The 21,884-nt window shown below is 39.1% G+C and overlaps 1 protein-coding gene across 2 annotated transcripts; it reads right to left on the bottom strand.

The window, feature by feature from the left end:
* Positions 1-4,254: 4,254 nt before the first annotated feature.
* LOC144610010 (homeobox protein XHOX-3-like) lies at positions 4,255-7,747 on the bottom strand. Of its 2 annotated transcripts, none has more exons than XM_078428452.1 (3): positions 7,354-7,747; positions 6,074-6,306; positions 4,255-4,788 (listed from the first exon to the last, which is right to left on the bottom strand). In XM_078428452.1, exons 1-3 carry the CDS (start codon positions 7,745-7,747, stop codon positions 4,255-4,257), a joined length of 1,161 nt encoding a protein of 386 aa, XP_078284578.1. The 2 variants fall into 2 exon arrangements, with proteins under 2 accessions (XP_078284578.1, XP_078284587.1); XM_078428461.1 differs by having other exon boundaries at positions 7,360-7,747.
* Between the last annotated feature and the right edge of the window lie 14,137 nt (positions 7,748-21,884).

Below are 21,884 nucleotides of genomic sequence, written 5' to 3'. Positions count from 1 at the left end.
TTTTGTCAACCTGCCCCATTTCCGCAGGAGAAAACAGTGTAGAGTTCAGCTTCATGTGGAACTCGAACCAATCCCGTTTTTATTTGTTAGGGGGAAATCTATTTTGTTTTTATTGGTTGACACTGTCCCAATGTTGCAAACTGTTCACATTGATAGTTAATTATCTTTTATTAAAATACTATGTACAGCCCAAAGTTATGTATATATTCCTTGAGTCTAATTGCCTTATTGTATCTATGTTGCACCAGTAGTTTGTTTTCCGTTGTAGTAGTTAAGTTTTAATATGTTTTTATAAAGGGACAGATTGAACCATGCATCTTAAGTACAACTGATTATGCAATATGCTTACGTATTTATTGAAAAGGCAATCACAAGATAAGACAAGGTATTTATTTAAAATCCCATTGTTAGATGAGGTAATAATATTTTAAAATGCATTGTCGGTTCTCCCCAAAGCAGAACCGTGACACAGGCTGGCAGATAAAGCGCTGATTTCTATAAATATGCAGGATAAACACACAGGCTATCACGTTTACAAGATGGTGCCTTTGATTGAATTTGTGACCTGCGATTCTAAATGATTTTTGGGAGGCTATATAAACAGAATAACGCGTAAATTGGCTAGCCTGTATCTGAATTAATATCTCATTCATCATCATCATCATCTGATGGGCCCATTTAAGCTCCTCGCCTTGCCGGAACGAACTAAACCCACATTAATATAACGTAATTTAGGGCAGCGGCGATTTCAGCGACGCCGATCGGGTCCCACCAGTTCAGCGTGTGTTAACCTAATTGTTGCATGTTTCCTCGCAACCCATCATGATTCTCTATCGGTTCGTTTGAATGGAGTGAACTTTTAGCTGTAAGCGTTTAAACATGGGCTGAGCTTGATGGACGGGGGTACCTGGCAAACGGGTGGGGAGGTTTGATGAGCGATCGAAAACAAAACTGCGAGGCAGCAACGCTAAAGCTAAATGAAAGTGATGTCGTCTGATAAAGGATTGAAGGATCAGACTTACTTCTGGTGTAACAATGAGTTAATAAAGTTGAAATGCTATCCAAGAAATGGACGCCCCTTCATAAACATTCATGCATGTGTCCAGCATACACATATGCACGTGTCCATGCATGAACACGTGTACATTCATGTACATGTGCACCAGTTATGACCAATGACAGGTGCAGATCGTTGAATCCGGCCCCTATCGGAGACCACATTGGGCGTGACATAGATCTGATACTTTACATATTCTTTATAGTACAAAAAACAAGTTTCCAAGAAGGTTACTCAACTATAATTTTCACCATTCTCTGCATCACCAGATGCTTTCTGAGGGTCTCGACCCGAAACGTCACCTATTCCTTCTCTCCAGAGATGCTGCCTGTCCAGCTGAGTTACTCCAACATTTTGTGTCTATCTTCGATTCTTTCTAACATACCGATTACATGTAAAAAAATAATTTTAACATAGACATAACACTACTCAAAAGATATTTTAATAATTAAGTGAAATTAATTTTGTAATTCAAAGCGAAAACAGTAACGCCTCAACATATCGTGATGCAATTTCAGTATGAAATAAGATATATAATGATATTCTCGTGATTTGCGTAAACTCTTCAAATTGTAATCGTGACATTTCAGTATCTGGGAAGTCATTATATATGCACATAGAGATTAGAAAACAGCTCAATTCATCGTTGCGTTATAGAGATGTGGATGCACGTATGGCCAAAATGGTTTTAAAAATCAATTTCAGTTATTGTGAGCTAAACTTTCCTTTTCGATTCGTGTATTTAACGCAAGGGTTGGGAATTCACATTTGGCTGGTGATCTAAATCTTCTTCGGTTCTACTCCGTTGCTTAAATGGAACATTATTCTAAGCATATGCATCGTAATCAACTTGGTCACACTTACAAGAACACGCGTTAATAAGGCAATCAATCAAAGCAAAACAATCAGGGGCTTCTGTTTGAGCAGGGATTGGTGGGTGGAAACCAGGACCCCAGCATGACATATGACGATCGGGATATTCTGAATCAACACAAGAGTGTTTAGTGCGCAGAGATATATTGTTCTTCTTATGAAACTTCAATTTAGACAAAGAGTGGTTCAATTACCCAGAAAATGCAGTCAATTAAAGAATGCTGATTGGACAGGAGGCTGAATCATCGATCTTTGGAGTCGAGCTTCAGACGCAGACATCTCATTTTGCTTTCTCTATTAAGTGTTAACTGGAGGAAAATATGGTTTATAAAACTGAAACAGCAGAGCTATTTACTTGTCATAAACAATTTCAACGCCATGATCAAAGCCCATAGCTATACGACATAATTTCTTGTAGACTGTCATTACCTGGTAAATGAAGCACCGGGTAGTGCAATCGCTTTCTCGGGAATCTTTGTCTATTTAACGCAACCTTACATTCACCCTCAGATTGGAAAACAATAAAGCAGGCAAATGAGGCTAATATCGATTGAACAATTTTCGAACAATCTCTCAATGAAAGAAACAATTGTACTGTAATTGTTCGAAATGGTTTATTTGTTTTTACTGGTTATATTTAGTCTGTCAAGCAACTGAAGAAATAAAGGGGAAGTGGTCGAAAATCGAAACAAAATCGAAATAAGTACGTTTGGAAATGCTTAAACTCTGTGTTGAACGAACAGTTTTACAGAACCATTGCATTAGTTTACAACCACACGTCAAAGTTAGGAGCTGCTTAATCACTAATACAATCAGGATCAATACATCTTCAACGCACATTTTAAATCATATCATAAACAAAATAACCTCTTGTTTATCCAGATGCAATAATCAAATAAATACATTAGTTTAGTTAGGCTGGTAGCAAAATATTGCAAGATATTTCTTTTGGTTTCCATCTGTAATCTGTTAGTCTATTGACAATTTAGAAAATAAATTGAATGGAAATTCCATAAAATATTCTTTTTAGTCTCACTGTCCCGTTATGACAGCGTGATCATCAAAACCTTACAGATTCGACCATTTTACGTGTTAAATCTGCCTTAGATTAGAAACAAATCAGGTACGTACCCATTTACATTAAATACACTATTAACACACGCTGAACAATTTGTATTCACAGTATTCTGAAATCAGATATATTGCATGATCAATTCAGTCACTGAACATTTAAACAGGCAACATGCAACAAATAAAACAGAAAAATGGATGTATGTTTTTTTTGGTATGTTTTAAATAGTTGTGAAGGTTAAAGCTATATGTTAAAGTATTCTTTAAAATGATAAATTTATATTAAAAAAACCCAATACAATACAAAGGCCACCTAAATTATTTTAGTTCTTTTTAAAACAAAAAAAATGCTACAGGTCGTACCAGGTTTGGTTATTTTGCTATTTTTATACTATAAACTGAATTGTGAATTTTATAAAAAGCTATTTGATGTCCTCTATTCTTGACAGTCTATCATTGTTTTGGGGATTTCTAATTTTGTACATTTCACAGCATTGGGAAGTCCTTTTAAAACTTCAAAGCAGAAAGGAGGAAATATCAATCTGGCTCCTTCAGAATCTTTTATAAAACAAACGCAGAAACAGTGACCCTTGCAATTCTTTATTTTTTAATTCCACAGCGAATCAGGTGAGGCAACTTTCAGATTTGAAAATGTGAAGACAACTGCTTCTGAACAGATTAGTTAACTTGGTTTACTTTACATGATAATCGTTTAGACCAACGAGGCTCTCCTTGTAAAGATCTAAAATCACCTTGATAGTTGGAGAACCGTATGGACATCACTGCTGTTAGGAGCATCGTCCACAATGCAAATCAACCATGATCATTTTAAACGTCAGCTACCGTGATAAAAACAAAAAGACATATTCGATCGTGTTTTCGGTCTCCAAACATGATTCTGAATTGGAGTTGCGCAGTTACCGATCACAAAATCCCATCCCATTGTGGCTTATTAGGTTTTCTATGATGAGGATATTATCATACATTTTACTATTAAAACCCCAACTATACACGTACACGACTAGAATATTCTCATCAGCATAGGTCACAATTGGCAGAGGAGTAAGAATTATTATAATCCATTATGGATAAAAATGTAAGATGTTGTCCTGTAGGAATGTGATGGAACTTTCGAATCAAAGTCCAGTCATCCAGATACCCGACATTTCCGTTAGTATTCAAACCCTTCTTCCAAGAAGGAAACGTGTGCACATTTGGAAGATGTGTGTATATGCATGCTTCAAGCTACTGTCTTATCTCGTTAAAGGTACTTCTTCCCGTTGGTCCAGGGATACCGCAGCAGCCTTGCTTAACACGGAAGGTGTGAAGGTGAGGAATGTGTCAGTTCTGGAGGTTGATGCACATGTGAAGTCAGTCCCTGCAGGTCTCTGAGCCACCCCGTTCGATTGGCTGCTATGGCACGTTAAGCATGAGCAAGGGCTACTCCCGGTGTGGCCAAGTCCGTGGTTCGTGGCAGAAGGATATAGGGAAGGGTGTCTGAATGCACACAGCAATTCCGGCCGCGGGTAAGGGTGGGAAAGAACTCTGAAAGTGTCCAGGGGTCTCAAAGGAGCACTGAAAGGACTGGTTGCCGAGGCTGATGCTGCAGACATGCCCATGTGAGGGTAGTAGTGAAGAGGTACATGTGATGGGAAAGGGTAGGGCAGATTGCCAGCCGCCGCCGCATGGCTCATCATATAAGTGTAAAAAGTAGGATCGGCGGGATGAGGCCAGGTCATAGCCAAACGTTGTCTTTTGTCCTTCATTCTGCGATTTTGGAACCAGACCTTTAAAATAATTTGAAGGGAAAAAAAAAGAAGAATTAAGTTGCTGCAATAATCATTAATTTTGACTTGAAAAGTTCAACGCGGAATTGTTCCCTGTCGTCACCACGAAACATATTTACATTTCTGGTCTAATTACTCGAAGCCGAACAATATTTGCCTTTAAAAAATATATATTAAATGGCAAAACAGTGTTGATTTTCAATGTATGAATGTTTAATATTCCAAACAAAACGAAAGGGTAGGAAACTATCTTTCACTACATAAGACGTTGTCACCCAGTGATCTTTACACTCTCATATTGAGCAATATTTTTTGGAAATTTAAGATCCGGGTTTTTACTGGACTATTCTTTCACACACTGACATTTCATTTAGTAGCCATTAAATCAGTTTAAAGATTCGCCGGGAGCTCAAAACAAATCGATACTACCAAAATACGGAGAAAGGTGGCTATAAAATTTAAATACTTCGCCATTTTTTTCGTTAACAGTTCTTGTGTGTTTGCGAAAGCTAAACGCGTTCCGTGTAGAAGAACCTCCAGTGACTCTACATGCATTGTATTAACCCATTGAGAGCTGCTGTGTTACACTCTACGCCACCGCCAACCCCTCCCCCCCCCCCCCCCCCCCGCCAAAACACACTGCACGCTGTTAAGAGCTTGTCAATTCAGAAGCATTGTTTCTTGAAGAAAACACAGAAACTATCCAAAGGAAAAAAGGATAGCAACTGTCATATTTTATTGTGCTGTCAAATGTGCAAATACCCCATCTGTTTTCAACACACTCGATACTCAAAGGAGATAATTATGTTTTATACTATGAAAATTCGTATTTATAATAAAACACGTTCCGTCCAGTAGATTGTATTCAATAAACATTACTCAGTCCAGATTTATGATTTAAAACTCATTTCACAAGGTCCCATAACACATATCATGCCTCCTTCCTGTACATATTTCGTGGTTACCTTCTATGTGGAAGGTATCGCTAATAAATTATATTATAGCTGATAGAATTGAAATGTCCTGCATTTATTGATACCTTTGCACATTTACAATACCAGTGCTGAACAAAGGGTAATTTCCTGGTATAATACGTTTACTTTGTTGTTAATAAACTGATTAACAGCAGGCCTAGTCTGCACTCTCTCTGTATTCTTCATTTACTGTTTCGGCGGACCACATTGTATAAAACTGTTCGTAATCGCTGTGGTTATTCATAAATCTGCTCATATTGCTTCCAATCACGATTAGCTTAGACATTTCATTCTGCACTGCCTCTGTTCACCTTGATAGTGGTTTCTGGTAAATTTAAAGCCGCTGCTAACTCGCATCTCCTGGGCCTGGAAACGTAATTTTCTCGGTAGAATTCCTTCTCCAGTCTGGCGATCTGTTCCCTGGTGAAAGCAGTTCGGTAACGGCGCATCTGATCCGCTCCACCGCCGCCTATCAGGTTTTGAGAGCCGGATACTTTGGGTAGCTCTGCACCGCCGTTACTGTCCATCGGATCGGAAGAGTGACCTGAAACGACAGACTAAACGTGTTACATAAGCACCAATGTAAAACAATAAACAATAAAGTATACTCAACGAGGCATGTCCTCTCCCAATTTTACATCTGTACGGCAGTATGTTTAATTTGATTTCTGTCCGAAAATCCTATATTCCTTTGGAAGATGAAGATAAACTAAGCGTTCATCTCGTTTTAAAATAGTCACAATACTGAAAATTAGACATCCTCATACCTATATGCTGTACACCAGAATGATCTATAGGATGAGTCGTCCTTTGTGCCTGGATTGGCCTTTTTTTGGTTGTGTCACCGAAGAGCCAACTCTTGAATTTGCAGTGGGACAAACTGGTTACTCAAAATTTGGAGATAATTCGAGCTCATTTGAAATGGGCGGTTTTTTTCAGCTTTGCTCTGTGTTCTCTGCCTTGAATGTGACTATAAAGTGGATGCCGGCTGCTTGCTGAATCTGGTGCTTTCATATGCGCCGGTTCCCATTGAAGCTCATCTGTAGACACCTATTTCCGAGCTGGCGCCGACAAGACCCTTGAAAAGTGACAATTTGAAGACTCGCAAGGTGTTAACTCCTCTGAACCATGGATTCAATAATCATTTTACGGTCTTTAAACTAGTTTCCGCACTCCATCCAGAAACCAAATAAAATGGCAATGAGTTTCTAGCTCTTCTCATCTATTGTTGTGCCCTCTTGGTTGCAGGTTTCACAGAACTATTTTTATAATAGCAAAAGTCAATGTAACTGTTTTGTTAACTGCTTGAAAGTTACCAATGAATGGACCTCATTAAATCGTTCGGACAATTCATTTGTACAATTTAAATAAAAATGACAATGAATTATGATTTGAAAGAGTATTTTATCAATTGTCGGGAACAATGTTTAAATCAGTTGGTCGTTTCTTGATTTTGCGTTTTCTAATCCATATCTTCAATATATTTGCTGCATACGGCTGCCTAGCTGAATAAAACATTGACAATAATCCAAATCTACATATGTATTTTTGATGGTATCAGTGTAACTCGTCTATTGGAACTGAAAACGACCATTACCTTTGTTTGTCTGGTTTTCTTGATTTCCCGGCGTACAGTTTGGAGTACAACTGACATCTATCTCACCATAATAATCAGACTCAGATTCCGGACTGTTCTGGATGGAGAGCGATTTACTTTTTGTCGAGCAGCCGTCCGACGATGACTTGTCCGGGACGGGGAGTCTGGAGCCCGGTCTGATGAGAGTGTTAACATCGGCCTCCTCGTCTCGATTCTCCGGTGTCATTGACGACGACCTGGGGCTCAAACAACTCCTGTGGACCACGTTTTCATGGGACTCGTTTACAGGACTTCCAGCTGATTCCAACAAATTCGGCAATCTCCTGCCAATTCGATTGCCATGCTGACCTCGCTCCATCATCAGCAGCATCTCCTTTCTTGATTCCATTGTACACAGGATCTGGGATCAAATCAGAGCCAGCAGAGAAATACAAGGACACAGTTCAAGGGAACACGGGGGGGGTGGGGGGGGGGGGGGAGGAGGAAAAACGGAGATATAATGATGACCTTCTGATGTGAGCTCTCCACTCGGAAGCACTGCGGGTCTGGGAAGGATCACCATTGCCTGCTCTTTCTAATCTGTCATTCTTATGCTGTAATCGTCATTAAAGTACTCGGGTGACGCCAACAAACTGATTACAACCGGTTTACAAGGAGATAACGCCTGCCACCGTGAAGATGAAAGGAGCTTGAGCTTGTCGCTGTTGTCTGCACGCAAGTGTACGGAGAGGGAGGAAGTGCGAAACGTATTGAACAGCTCCCACAAATGAGAGAGTCCACAACATTACAACACCTCAGGGGAGATGGAACCAAGGGCATCGTCAACTTTCTTTTAGCACTACTATGTATAGTCAACCTTGAATTCGCCACAAAATTTAGAAAATAATGAAATGCAATTATTTATGTATATATTTAATGGAATAAAAACGTCAGTTAATTCCTTTACTTTTTGCAGCACTAAAAAGCCCTTTGGAATGCCCGCGTTAAATGAGTCAGAAATGCACGTTGTCACTCAAACTTTATACGTGTATAATTTTATGCATTAATAGATTCGCTGGATCACTTTTATCATAAATACAAATAATGAACTAAGACAAATCCCCCATTTTCCACTCTGACGGGAATTTATATGCAGTAGATTCCCCATCATGGTGTACATATAATCTTCAATTTTGCCCTTCCACTACAATATTGTAGCAATATCTCATCAACAGAGGACGAATTATTACATAAGGCTGCGGGAACGATGTGGAATCTTGGAGCATTTGCGAAGGAACAATACCATGCTGTTCAATAGAATAGAAATTATGCGAAATTCATTAAAGATGAACCCCATTAAGGACTGTTTCCATCTCGACATCTTGTGAAAATACATCGTGAAATTAACACATGTAATTACTTGAGTGCCAATAATGTTTTACATTTCCAACTGAGATTTCCCACGGAGCAGTCAGAATTTTTCAACCTTGTTCCTACCTAAGTCCCATTTTCTTTCCGTCAAGACTACCCCAATGCTTTCTGTATATCCAAATAAAATGCAGATAAAATGCTGCTCTCGATTTCTGTTCTTTTTTTGTCCAGTGGTTCACATACTTTGTTTAATGACTTGCATGTGTCGCATTCTGCTTCTCCCGCAATAGAAATCACAGGTTCTATAAGGGATACGAAAATGTTAGTATATTATCTCCATTTAAAAGAATAGTAAACTCAGCATTTATCATTCTTAGCGATTTCAACGGGAAGTCGATGAAATAAAAAAAATAAACATCATCATTAGCCCAATTTGTTTCATTTGGTAGTCATCAGTTGTTATCGGTAGTGAATTTCTTTGCCACAAATTGATTGGCGATTAAAGAACAGATCCCAATTGTAAACAGGTCACTGCAGGCCAAATGACGTATGCACACCATCTAAGGGGGGTGGTTTAGAAGCGTCAGTCCATCAGAGAGCAACACCACTCCAACATCATTGGGAAACAAAGTAGTTTATTATCACGGGAAGATGCATTCCTTTATTGTTATATAGAAATGGCTAAACCTACCAATTAAATTTCAAGCTAGGGGTACAAATAAAATTAACACTGTAGTTCGTAGAAAGTATTGAGAAAATAGATGTGAAATAGGAATGTTGAGAAAGTAGATGTTCCTGCTTCAATTTAAAATCATGGTCATTACACCATATTTTGGGAGCCACATTGACCTGCTTTAAAACCCGACCACATTTCAACTGCAATTAACTGGCTATACCATGCACTAAAATATTGTGAGGTTACAAATGCAGGTATATAAAGCCAGTTATTTCTTGTTGCCATTATTCAAAAATAGACTTTCTTCAGAGGAGAATCCTGCATGAAACTAGGTCCAATGGTGCATAGTCAAACAGTTTGGCTATTAAACAGAAATGGCTAAAAATACAAATTGTGGGAAGTTGCTCTCCATATGGATTGTAACTGCAACGAATGATTGGATACGCTGGGATTGTTCTTTGGAACAGAGGAGGATGGGGTCATTGAAATATAATAAAATTATGGAAGGACCACATAGCATAAATTAGAAGGACCTGTTTTCCTTAGCAAAGGAGTCATAAATGAATCTTAAGTAATTGGCAGAAGGATATGAAGAGAGACGAGGAATATATTTTCACATAGAGGGTGATCAAAGACTGGAACACGTAGTGTGAAAGGGTCAAAACCTCATATCATTTAATGAGCTTGCATGTGTAAGTGAAGAGTCACATCCACAGCACTATATATCTTCCAGTTGAAGGTGGAATGGATGAAGCAGAGATGTGGGAAGGCTGATGACGGGGAAGCAAGAACCACCGATACAGTATTTGCTTGGGCACTGGACCTGGTGAATGGTGTGGAATGGTGTGAATAGACAGTTCCTACCTCTCTATGTGGCTTTTCCTCAGAATAGACATCAGACTAGAATGATAGTGACGTAGCTTATTGCAAAGGGTACCCTGTGTCAGAAACACACAAGCTTGTGAATAGTGTGGGCTACCATTTTACTTTAACAAGGGTTAGAAGAAGGAAGACTGAATGTGGATGCGAAGAGCTTAGGGAATGTTAGGAGATACCAGAACCATGGGGATTCAGGAATGGAAAGAATGAAAGCAAAAGGAGATTGGGTAAAAAAGGAGAAATAAGAGAGTGGGTAAGGGGGAGAAGCAGGCAATGGGAAGGGTAATCTGTCTTTGAGCTCACCAATAGGTGTGTGAGAGTGGACACATCCTGAAATATATTTTGTGCAAATCTACTTATATTTTTATGTCCATGTAATAAAGTCTGGTCTCCATTCATCTTGGACCCCATTGCTACTGGTCCTGGAACAACAAGCCCATGTGATTGTCATCTCACATTAAAGTATGTCGTTAGTAGGTATGCACTAGTCAGTATGACCTAGAGTGCCAGGCCAAATTGTGACCAAACTGAATGTTGATTCACTATCACATCCTTATTGGCAATATTGCCCTGGAGTATGGCTAGCTGGAGATGGCTAGCAGAAGGACCAATGGCTGATGATATTTCAATAAAGACAGAATATAAAAGCAAGGAAGTTTTGATGAAATTTCATCAAGCAAAGATCTGACCTCAAAAGGAGTATTATGTTCAATTCTGTTCATTACATCATAGAAATGATGTACAAGCATCATCTAGTGTTCTGGAAAGGTTTAATTGAATGATTCCTGGTATGTGGAACTGCAGTAACATGGATAGATTAGAGAAGCTAGAATGTATTGGTGAAGCATGAGAAGAGATTTAATAGCGATATCTAAAATGATGAGGTGATTGTATAGACAGGATAATGAAATGTTATTCCCTTATAAGGACTAGAGAGACAGGTATAAAATAAAAGGTTCAAGTGACACAGGGGAAAAAAAAATACACAGCGCATTTTGGAACCTGGAATGCATTGCCTGCAGATGTGATGGATGTAGGATTCATTGTAGCCTTCAATATGGAACTAGATAAATGTAAGGCAGAGAAAATCTTGCAATAATATGAAGAAAGGGCTATTTAGTGGAACAGGAAGGGTGAGCCACCTCTAAGATCTCTGGAGTAATCTTTTAATGAAGGCAGGAATCAGTTAAGAAATTCCTTCATCTTCTGTGTGTCAGCTCAGACTGTGGAAATATAATGCAAAGAGTGCCTGAAGATCAGAACGCATCCTGATAAAAAGATATGGTCTAGAAGACAGCTATGATCCCTGACATCCTGTATGCTTCAGAGACCTTAACCATCTATATACAACAGGCACCTCAAAGCACTGGGGAAATACTACCAACACTTTCCACAAAATCGCCTAATTCAACTGGAGTCTAGGTCTTTCAGCACAAGACAAGCTGAAGCTGACCTCTACCAGATAAATATCCCAAGCAATAAAGCTTTACTCTTTATTCTGAACGTCATCACAACAAGAGATTTACAAACAGACAGAGAAACAGATTCAAGGAAGTTCTCAAAGTCATCTTTAAGATGTGCAACATTCTCGTCGATTCATGAGAATCTGTGGCTCATGATTTTCAAAATGAAGGAGAACTGGAGTAACACAAAGAAACATAAGTCCATTTCTCAGGATCACATAGAAGCCCAACATAAGTGGCAGAAGGCATCTCAAACTATCTCCTTGCTTACACAGCCTAGAGCTCACATAATCTTATTAGGCACTGCAGGACCCATGGAATTGGAGAGGAAACAAGATCCTTAATCCAGAGGACTGTTTATGCGAGAATGGAGAGAGAAGGTGAGAGAATGGAGAGAGAAGTTGGGATTAAATCAGGTAGTCATTTTTTGATTGGCACAGACACAAATGGGCCAATAATTTCCTGTGTTGCAAAATTCAATGATTCTATGATTGATTGATGATACGACCATGTTGTTCATTACATGCAAAAAAAAATGGAAGAAGAATATTTGAAAAATCACAGTATGGTGTGTGAATTTCAACTGTGATAAGTGTAATGTACCAATTGAAAAGGCCATTATACTCTTAGGCGATGTCTGAGTCTACCAGAAGAAGATGGAAATGGGGGACTGATGTATGCATCATTAAAGAGAAATATGCATGTCACTGTAATATAAACAAATCACCAGGGCTCATTTTTGGGGGTTAAACATGAACTGCAGTGTAATAGCAGAACTTTTATAGTGTTGTGAAGAGTTTTGGTCTCCATCTTGTGAAAATTGCTGAGAGGAATGGGAAAAGGTGCAAAGAGAATTTTACTGGAATGATAGACAAATTGAGAAGTTATAGATGCCAGGGAAGATTAAACAGATAGGAAAAAAATACACAAATGCTGAAGTAACAGCAGGTCAGGTAGCATCCCTGGAGAAAAAAAAGAGGTGAAATTTCAGGTTGAGACACTTCAAAAAATCACTGGAGAACACGGATGGATGATGTTTTGGATTTGGACTCTTCAGACTGATTGTGATGGGTGTGGAAGAGAAAGCTGGAATAATGGAGGGGCAGAACAGAGCAAGGCAAGTGATAGGTGGATAAGGGTGTGGGGGGGGTGTGTTGATAGGCAGATGATTGGTCAAAGGTCAGAGGTGAAAAGGCAACTTGTGAGATAAGAATAGAAGAGGTGAGAATTGTGTAGCCAGAGGTAGGAATATAGGTGGAAGGGGAGGGGGAAGTGAGGAATGAGTACACATCCAGGTGGGGCACAGGGATGAGAGGGGAGGGTCTAAAAGGTGGGGGGATCTCCCAATCTCTCTGGCATCCGTCCATCTGCGGGAGATGATGGTGTGAATTGGCGTTGTCCTGCTTGGAGAGGGGGATTTTCATCTGTGGTTACATTTCCTTGTGTGACTGACTAGGCCTATCCATGACAGGCAGATTATTCCACAGGTGAGGTAGTCTCTGGTCGTTGTTCCGGGGAATCCGTGGCTGCTGTCTTTGACCATATTGCGGCGTTGGCGCCTGTGCTCCAGGGTGTTGAATCACATGCTGTTGTGATGTTTCATGCCCAAAGGAGGTCCTTTCTCCACCTGCCACGGTCCTCAGCATCCGCTTCCCAGTTGTCAGTGTCGATATTGAAACTTGTCATATCCCTTTCAATTGTGTCCTTGTAGCGGAGCTTTGGTCTTCCCCTTGGTCCCCGAGCATTGGCAACCTCCCCATGAAGCACGTCATTGAGGATACAGGTATAGAAGTGTGAAAATGCACACCTCCAGATTCACGGACAGTTTCTTCCCAGCTGTTATCAGGCAACTGAATCATCCTACCACAACCAGAGACCAGTGCTGAACTGCTATCTACCTCTTTTTGACTCTCGGACTATCTTTGATTGAACTTTGCTGGCTTTACTTTGCACTAAATATCATTCCCTTATCATGTTTGGGCCTGGTACAGTGTAAGTGGCTCGATTGTAATCATGTATTGTCTTTCGGCTGACTGGATACCACTCAACAAAAGATTTTCACTGTACCTTGGTACACGTGACAATAAACTAAACTGAACTGAACGGAATGAGGTTCCGTTTGTAGATTAGTTACTTAAAATTGGAGAATTCAATGTTCATTCTGTTAGGTTGTAAGCTACCCATGGAGAATTTGATGCCCATTAAACAGATTGGGTCTCTGTTTTTCAGGAAAAACAAACTAAGCTGTGAGCTGAAAGAGGTTTTTACATTTGTAAAAGAGTTTGACAGTGACAGGTAGAGACATTGCTGCTTATGGGTTGGAAAGTTAGTGTCAAGACAGAGTTGAATTATTATATACACCAGGCCCAAACAATGGAATTCTGACTTGATGTAACTTTACAGACATAATAGTCTTAGCCAAAGTATTCAGTGCAACTTTATATAGCATCTACAGTAGTTTAGTGCTGAGATCACGTTGTGTTTAGTGTTGTGCAGTGTTCAAGAGCCTGCTGGTTGATGGAAACAAGCTATTATTGAACTTGAAATTAATGGTTCTCAGGCTCCTGTAGCTTCTTCCTGATGGTAACAGGAAGAGGAGAGTGTGACCAGGATTGGGTGGATCTTTGATTATATTACGTAGATGCCTTATTGAGGCACATTTCCTGTAGATTCCTCTGATGGTGGAGAGGTTAACACACGTGATGGACTGGGAAATATCCACCACTTTCTGAAGCCTCCCATATATTATAACTTTTTTAATAACTTCTTACATTACAATAAATGTAAGAAGTTTGTAATATATTCAACAGAAAATTCAGGTATACCTATTTAAGTGATTGAGTAGTTTCAATAAGGCTCTTAGCAAAAGGAGTTGTTGGGACAAATAATAGATAAGCATTTAAGGGAAGGTTAGATGAAAATGTCAAGGAGGATTTGATAGATTTAGAGGAGGCTTGAACTGTATCATAGAGTAGTTGGACTGAATAGGCTGTTTCTTTGCTGCAAACACCATATAACTCACACCATATAGATTCAAATTATGAACAATAAAGGGGTGTGACAGTAGACAAAGTATTTTGTCTGCAAGTACTCTTTGGATATAGTTGAATTGCAACAGCAGCTTCAGACTGGTAAATGCAGGAATTGTGAACAGCGCCTCATCTACCAGTAGAAAGTTCTACTCATATATATCTTATCACATGTCCTACCATATCTGATTGTAAAGGCTAGTGGTCAATTAAACAGGAGGAAATTCTACAATCATCTACATTCGAGTTGGGGCAAACACATGAGTGCAAAGGAAAACACTCATAATGTTCTCAGTCCATGTCCACCTAGAAATGGCAGATGATCCCTTTCATCTGTTTCCTGCGATCCCTACCATCACATAAACCAGTTTTCAGCCAATTTGATTCATTCCACATGATATCAAAGTGATGAGGTGAGAGTGACTACCATTAATACAAAGAGAACATTTAGTTGAAGAAGGCATCAAGGCATTGCGGCAGAACCCATTCTCCTGTTTGGTCACTTACTCCACCCATTTCCCAACCACCCTCCCCCCCACCTGTATCTTACCTATCACTTGTCAGACTTTACCCAACCCCTACCTCTCTTTTCCAATTTTCTCCAAATAAAGCAAGTCCCTTTTCTCAGTAGTCAATTCAATTAAACTGTTTTATATCAATGTTCAGGTAAGTATATCCTTCCTCAGATAAGAAAACTAAAAGTGCAATAAAGCTTCCTTATTCTTGTAATATAACCCTCTAGCAATTAGGGTAAAAGTATCTTTAAATTTAATATTTTTACTAGTTTTCCTAATTCAATATTATTCATTCTTGCATTCTTACTGGTAATTTATATCTAATTTTGAGTCTTTCAAACAGATGGACTATATGTGTAGGTCTGGGACCTTTTCATAATTTACACCATTGCTACAATATAAAGAATTTTATGGTAGATTAGAATGATAAGACAGTATGCCTCCACCAAGCCCCACCCACCACCACACCACCACCCGAGACTCCATTTTAGTTGAACATCTTTACAGGCATCAAACACTCCATCTAGTGGCCTAATGAAGCACTGACAATGGTATCTCAACCCTGAATGGTGGATTTGAGTAACAGAAATTATGCTAACTTAAACAATGCAAGGCCAATAATTTTCAACATTTACCCCTTTCAAATGATAATGTGTTCATTGCATGGTTTAGCTAACACATATGTTAAATTACATTGAGAATATAATTATTTTAATTCAACCATGTTAAAATCACTTTACTTTGGAAAATATAAAATGTTTTACAACCTTACTGGCTGTGAAGCTGAATATCAAAAAGCAGACAACTTTAAAAAATCTAGATTGTCAATGGGTTTTAGGTCAGCACTCAGTGAACTGAATGGCCTGTTTCTGTGCAATATCTCTCTGTGACACTATTACTCTAAGCTAAGGGAAAGCTAGTTTACCATTTGGGGAGGAAGAAAGAGTAGCATATATTAAAGTTTATGCACATGAACAGTTTTGTGGAAATTATGGCCTGAACACTCTTGTGGTGCACTGCTGATTCCATGTAATACTATGTATGAAAATGGATTATGGCAGAGACATCTATATAGAAATCATTTTAAGTGTGAAGAAGTTCCTCTAAACTCTTTAGTCTTAAATATTAAATTTTAACTTGTGGCTTTCAGTAACAAAGAAGATTTAGACTTTCAGACTTTAGACTACAGAGGTACAACGATGACCTGCCTGTCACTATTTACCTTATCATAATTCTTCCTTTTTAAGGGTCACCTCTTAACATTTCCTGTATCCGCAATAAAAGCAATCTTCTCATGTATTTTATAACTGTACGATTTTTCACTATCTTTTCCATTGCTCATCCTTTTACATGTAATGGGATTTGAAAAAAAAGAATGGTTTAGCTTTGAATACTACTTGCAGGGAGGATTTAAAACCAATGGTCACTTGGATTCAATTTAAAGACTTAATCCTAAAGTTATTGACTGAAAAGTATAATGGCTTAAAGCATGTTTTTTAATGTACTGTATGACTGAATTATAGAGTAATATAAATAAATAACAAAATGCAATTGCGACTGCACCGTGTTGGTAGCAGATAATGCAATTTTCATTGGAAGACACAAAATGCTGGTGTGACTCAACGGGTCAGGCAGCATCTCTGGAGAAAATAAATAGATGACGTTTCGGGTCTGGAACCTTCGGAACCCTTGATGAAGTCCACATGGACGATGTCTATGTCCCTGCCCTCATCAACCTTCTTGGTTACTTCTTCAAAAAACTTATTCAAATTCATGAAACACAGTCTCCCACATACGAAACCAAGCTGACTATCCTACTCAGTCTGAAGAAGGATCTCGACCCGAAACATCACCTATTCCTTCTCACCAGCGATGCTGCCTATCCCGCTGAGTTAGTCCAGCATTTTGTGTCTATCCTAATCAACTCCTGTGTTTCCAAATGCATGTATATCTTATTCTTCAGAATCTTCTCCAGTAACTTTCCGACCACAGAGGTTGGGATTACTTATTTATGGTTCCAAGGGTTTTCTTTTCAGCCCTTCTTTAGTAGAGCCACAACATTTGATGATATGATGCAGCTTTATAGGAGTTTGGTTAGGCCGCATTTGGAGTATTGCGTGCAGTCTGATCGCAACATTACAGGAAGGGTGCAGAGGAGCCTGGATGAGAGTGTATGAGCTACAGAGAGAGAGTGTGGACAGATTTAGATTATTTTATCTGGAATGTTGGAGGTTACATTGAGACCCGATAGAAATATATATTCTCCCACTAGTTACCATTTTTCCCTTAATATACTTACAGAGGATGACGATATCTGACAAGGATCAATGTAATATGAAAAATATTCATAAAAACTAATGCTGATCTATCGGGACCTAACAACATTCTTAGAAGCAATTGAAATTCCACAACCCATCTTAAATACTTCCTGTATGTTGACGGCCTCAATTTCTGATTATTTGGAAAAAACTGTAACAAAGCAAACATTTGAAGCAAATATCTCATTAGAGGTGAAAATTTTAATTTATTGGTTTACACCTATCCAGGAAGAGTATTTTACTCAATACTTATCTCATGCACATGAAAAATTAAAATAAAATTTCCTGTGGGCGAGGCAACATTCAAATTATTCCATGTGCCACATGTAAGTCCCGAGTTTATTGTTTGTGGGACAACCTAATAGAACATCAAGCTTCTGAAACAGCAGCACTTGGCAACATCATTTAAGACTTTTGCATTAAGTTTATACTCTGCCTTGTTAGAAAACCTAATGTTCCATTTATTACATAACAAAAAGTAAGCGACTATTGTTTGGTGGAAATTAGCATCAGAGTATTACATTTTCCAGTGCAGTATGAAAACAAATCTGTTTATTTCTTTCATTTCAGCAACATTTTTGACAGTGGACTCAGTGCTATGGATCCTACGTTAATAGACGGTTATTATGGAACTCATTAACAAGGCTCATCAGCACAAATTGAAGGAGCATTCTCCATTTATTCAATAAGAACAATGATTCTAAAATTTCCTCACAGTGAACATCTGGATTTTGTTGCAAAGGTATTTAATTGCAACATAACTTTTCTAGAAATTCATTGAAGTCAGAGTCCCTTGAGATGTCATTTGTGGTACTTTAAAAAAAAAAACCCTCCCTGATTTACAATACTAAGAAAGCTTTGCTGTGGGAATTCTACACCTGGGAAAAATATGCAGTTGTACAAAAAATGTCTCTGATTTTTCTAATATTCTGCGCCTCTTTCTGCTTTCTATACCTTCTAAAATGATAATGTTCTCAAACACCTGTTCTAAGTACTATTAGTTACTGTACCTTGTGTAACAATGCTTGTGCTCATTATCGGAGCAGCCAATCACTCAATCATTCTATTCTCATGCTCAGGCAATGACAGTAAGGCAATGATCTGTGCCAAATATCCTCAAATCCCTGTGGGCAACGGAAGTTTTGAATGGCTCCCTGAACAGACTGATAAAATAATTTTGCAGAATGTTTCATTACTAGAGCGCTCAAACAAGCATCTAGACCTGCTGGTGAGAAGAGTTCTCCTGTCAGATCCTTCGTGCACAGCTGGAGTCTCAGGACTGAAGAACATTGACTTTGAGTGGTTTATGGCAGGAATGCGATCATTGTCCACTTCCAGAGTCTGAAGAAGGGCCCCAACCCGAAATGTCACCTATCAATGTTCTTCAGAGATGCTGCCTGACCTGTTGAGTTACCTCAGCACTTTGTGTCCTTCTGAAATGTGCTTTTGGCAGACTCTGAAAAGAGTAGCTGTGGTCTTTGTCATAACTCAAATAAACCATTCTAAAAAACCTGCAAACAGGGAGTTGATGTCCAGCAGAGTGTTCCTAAGGACCCATACTCACACAAACATAGATGTTGTTAACAGATTAGGAACTCAGTCAGATACTTGTTGGTCTTTCAGTGCAAGGAGTTGTCTATGGCCAAGTATTGCAGACTGATTATTTCCAAAACGCAGGACGGCATCCCAAGAGATGCACTGAAGATTATTATGGCAGATGCAAAGGCTCTTTTTGGGATTGGGTTTTATTGTATATTAGAATAGGATATATTTTTATTCCAAACATTTGTTTCACTCATAAAATTTCCGAATATATATTACAATATATTCATAGGTTACCTTTCACAGTACAGCAACCATGCCATCACAAAATTTTACTTTCTACCTCTGGGTGATTTTCTTTCTAGCTCTCTTCTTTCCTTTTATATTGCTAATCAGTAAGACATCATTTTTTTTCTCAAGAATTTTATCATCACCTCTTATCTTCCACCTTGCACCATGGGAGAAATCTGAATATGATTTCTGTAGAATGGGAATGTTTTAGGGTTTTTAAAGAGCTGGGCCTGGATAACTATTAAAAGATTCCCTCCTGACTAATGGAAGCCCCCTACTGCTGGAAAAATAACAACTGCCCCTTTTCCTTCTTTTACCCAGATCATTTACTGTTTAGTTTAGGAATACAGCATGGAAAAAGGCCCTTCAGCCCTTCAAATCCATGACAACCACCCATTCACACTAGTTCAATGTTATCCCACTTTCCCATCCACACCCTACACACTGGGGGCAAGTCACAAAGGCCAATTAACCTACAAACCGCATGTCTTTGTAGTGTGGAAGGAAACCGGAGCACCTGGTGGAAACCCACGCAGTCACAAGGAGAACATGCAAACTCCACACACAGAGCACCAAGGTCAGAATTGAACCTGGGTTTGTGGCGCTGGTGCTTGAAGCAGTATCTCTACCAACTGTGCCACTTTGCCACCAATGAAGAAAATTCTTGTGAAGTTGCAAAAGTAACCCAAGTGAAACCATAATATTTGTCTAATCGTATGTCCTGCATTAATTTTACTTAACTAATTATCTTTATTGGCATGATATTTATATTGTCCTAATAGTTCAGGAATGATCACCTTGGATGCTGTAGTCAATAATTTCTGATCCTGCATTTCCAGATAATGCTCAAGAATGCATTTAGTCAGACCATATTATTTTTCTGCAAGTATTAGCTGACACCTAATTAATTGCAGTAACTAGAAGTTTTAGTTCTAATTTATACACTTGCATAACATGTTTTATCCTCTAGTACAGATAGAATTCTTGCACTTCTGGGATTTCTAAAAATAATTTCCTTTAATCATTTCCTTGAGGATTCTAACATGTACCATCTGGTTCAGGTGCCCTATTGACACTTTAGCCTAGAATTTAGTGTTAATACTATCAGCAGATAAATGCATGTCATATTCATATAATATCTTTCTGTCCTCTTTAAACAGAACCATCAGTCCATTTAAAATAAATAGGTGAACATGTTTTTAAAAAAAATTGTGTCAGAATATGGTGTTGCATGAATATTTTAAGCATTGTTCAATTAATATTTTCAACAGTAATTTATCAGCCTTTATCTCTGTATACCTTATAGAACCTAGTGGGCTATAAATTCTGGTAGCAGTACTTGTTTTCCAGGCAGTCTTTCATTCTGAGTGATGACAGCATGAAATCAAGACCACCCTCATGGGCAGCACATCAGCACTCCTCAGGTACTTTCAGGGGACAGAGTGTGAGAGTTAGGTCACACTCTGGAAACCACATGCCACAGGGGCCTCCTCAGCCAGGAAAGTGGTTAGCTGAGCTTTCACTGATGCAGTTATTTCACAGACACAACAGTAATCTGAACCTACTTGTGCTGCCCATGAAACTGACAGAGCTGCGATAATGATATGTTCCTTTTTTGCTTTTTTTGGATACAAATATTGTCTATTCTCTGCAGGAAGCTTTTGAGCTGAATCCTAGCACACTTCACATTGTGTGGAAATTCTCTGTACACTTTTCAGATAGATACCCAATGCAGGGCCGTTTTCACAGCATTATGGGCCCCCGGGCAAAGCAGTGTACTGGGGCCCCTACCGTTACTCTCCCCCACCCCCCTTTCCCTACCAGCCCCCCCCCCCTGTCGTGCCGGCAAAAAGCACTTACCGAAAAGCACTTAGCGATGGACTTAGGGTGCTACATTGTTGCGAAAAGCACTTACAGATCGCTGTGAGAAGCACTTAGGGACCGAAAATGTTGCGAAAAAAGCACTTATTGAACCTATATTTTTAAAGTAGTATTTATTTATTGCAAGTCACTTACAATACACAGATCAGCATGGGGCCCCTATGCTCGTGGGCCCCCAGGCAAGTGCCCATCAGGCCCATGCGTTAAGACGGCCCTGACCCAATGCACTCAGTAGCCTTAGCCCTCATGGTTCGTCAGCCAGTTGTCTACAGCGAACAAGAAGCATTCATTTTTTTCCAGTGAGCCAACTCCTGGTCTCTCTATTCAATATCCTGTTGAGATTCCCAGTGAGTCACCATATGCAGTTTGTGTGCCAGGAATTCCTATCTTTGTGGAGGAAGCACAATAAAAACATGCATTCTCTACCCATTTGCAAAATTCTGCTTGGGCTTGGTGTGCACATTGATCATTGGGGAGTTTGAGCCCCTGCTGGACTTAGACAATAGACAATAGGTGCAGGAGTAGGCCATTCGGCCCTGCGACCTAGCACCACCATTCAATGTGATCATGGCTGATTATTC

The sequence above is a fragment of the Rhinoraja longicauda genome, chromosome 2 (assembly GCF_053455715.1).
Source record: "Rhinoraja longicauda isolate Sanriku21f chromosome 2, sRhiLon1.1, whole genome shotgun sequence".
Lineage (NCBI taxonomy): Eukaryota > Metazoa > Chordata > Chondrichthyes > Rajiformes > Arhynchobatidae > Rhinoraja > Rhinoraja longicauda.
This window is presented reverse-complemented; position numbering and strand designations above follow the sequence as displayed.

Excerpts from the sequence above, each read along its gene's own strand:
- LOC144610010 (XM_078428452.1), bottom strand. The coding sequence starts at position 7,747 with ATGGAATCAAGAAAGGAGATGCTGCTGATGATGGAGCGAGGTCAGCAT. Across the intron at positions 6,307-7,353 it reads CCAGACAAACAAAGGTAATG|GTCACTCTTCCGATCCGATG; the intron begins GTCGTTTTCAGT and ends CTGTCGTTTCAG. Across the intron at positions 4,789-6,073 it reads TACCAGAAACCACTATCAAG|GTCTGGTTCCAAAATCGCAG; the intron begins GTGAACAGAGGC and ends ATTATTTTAAAG.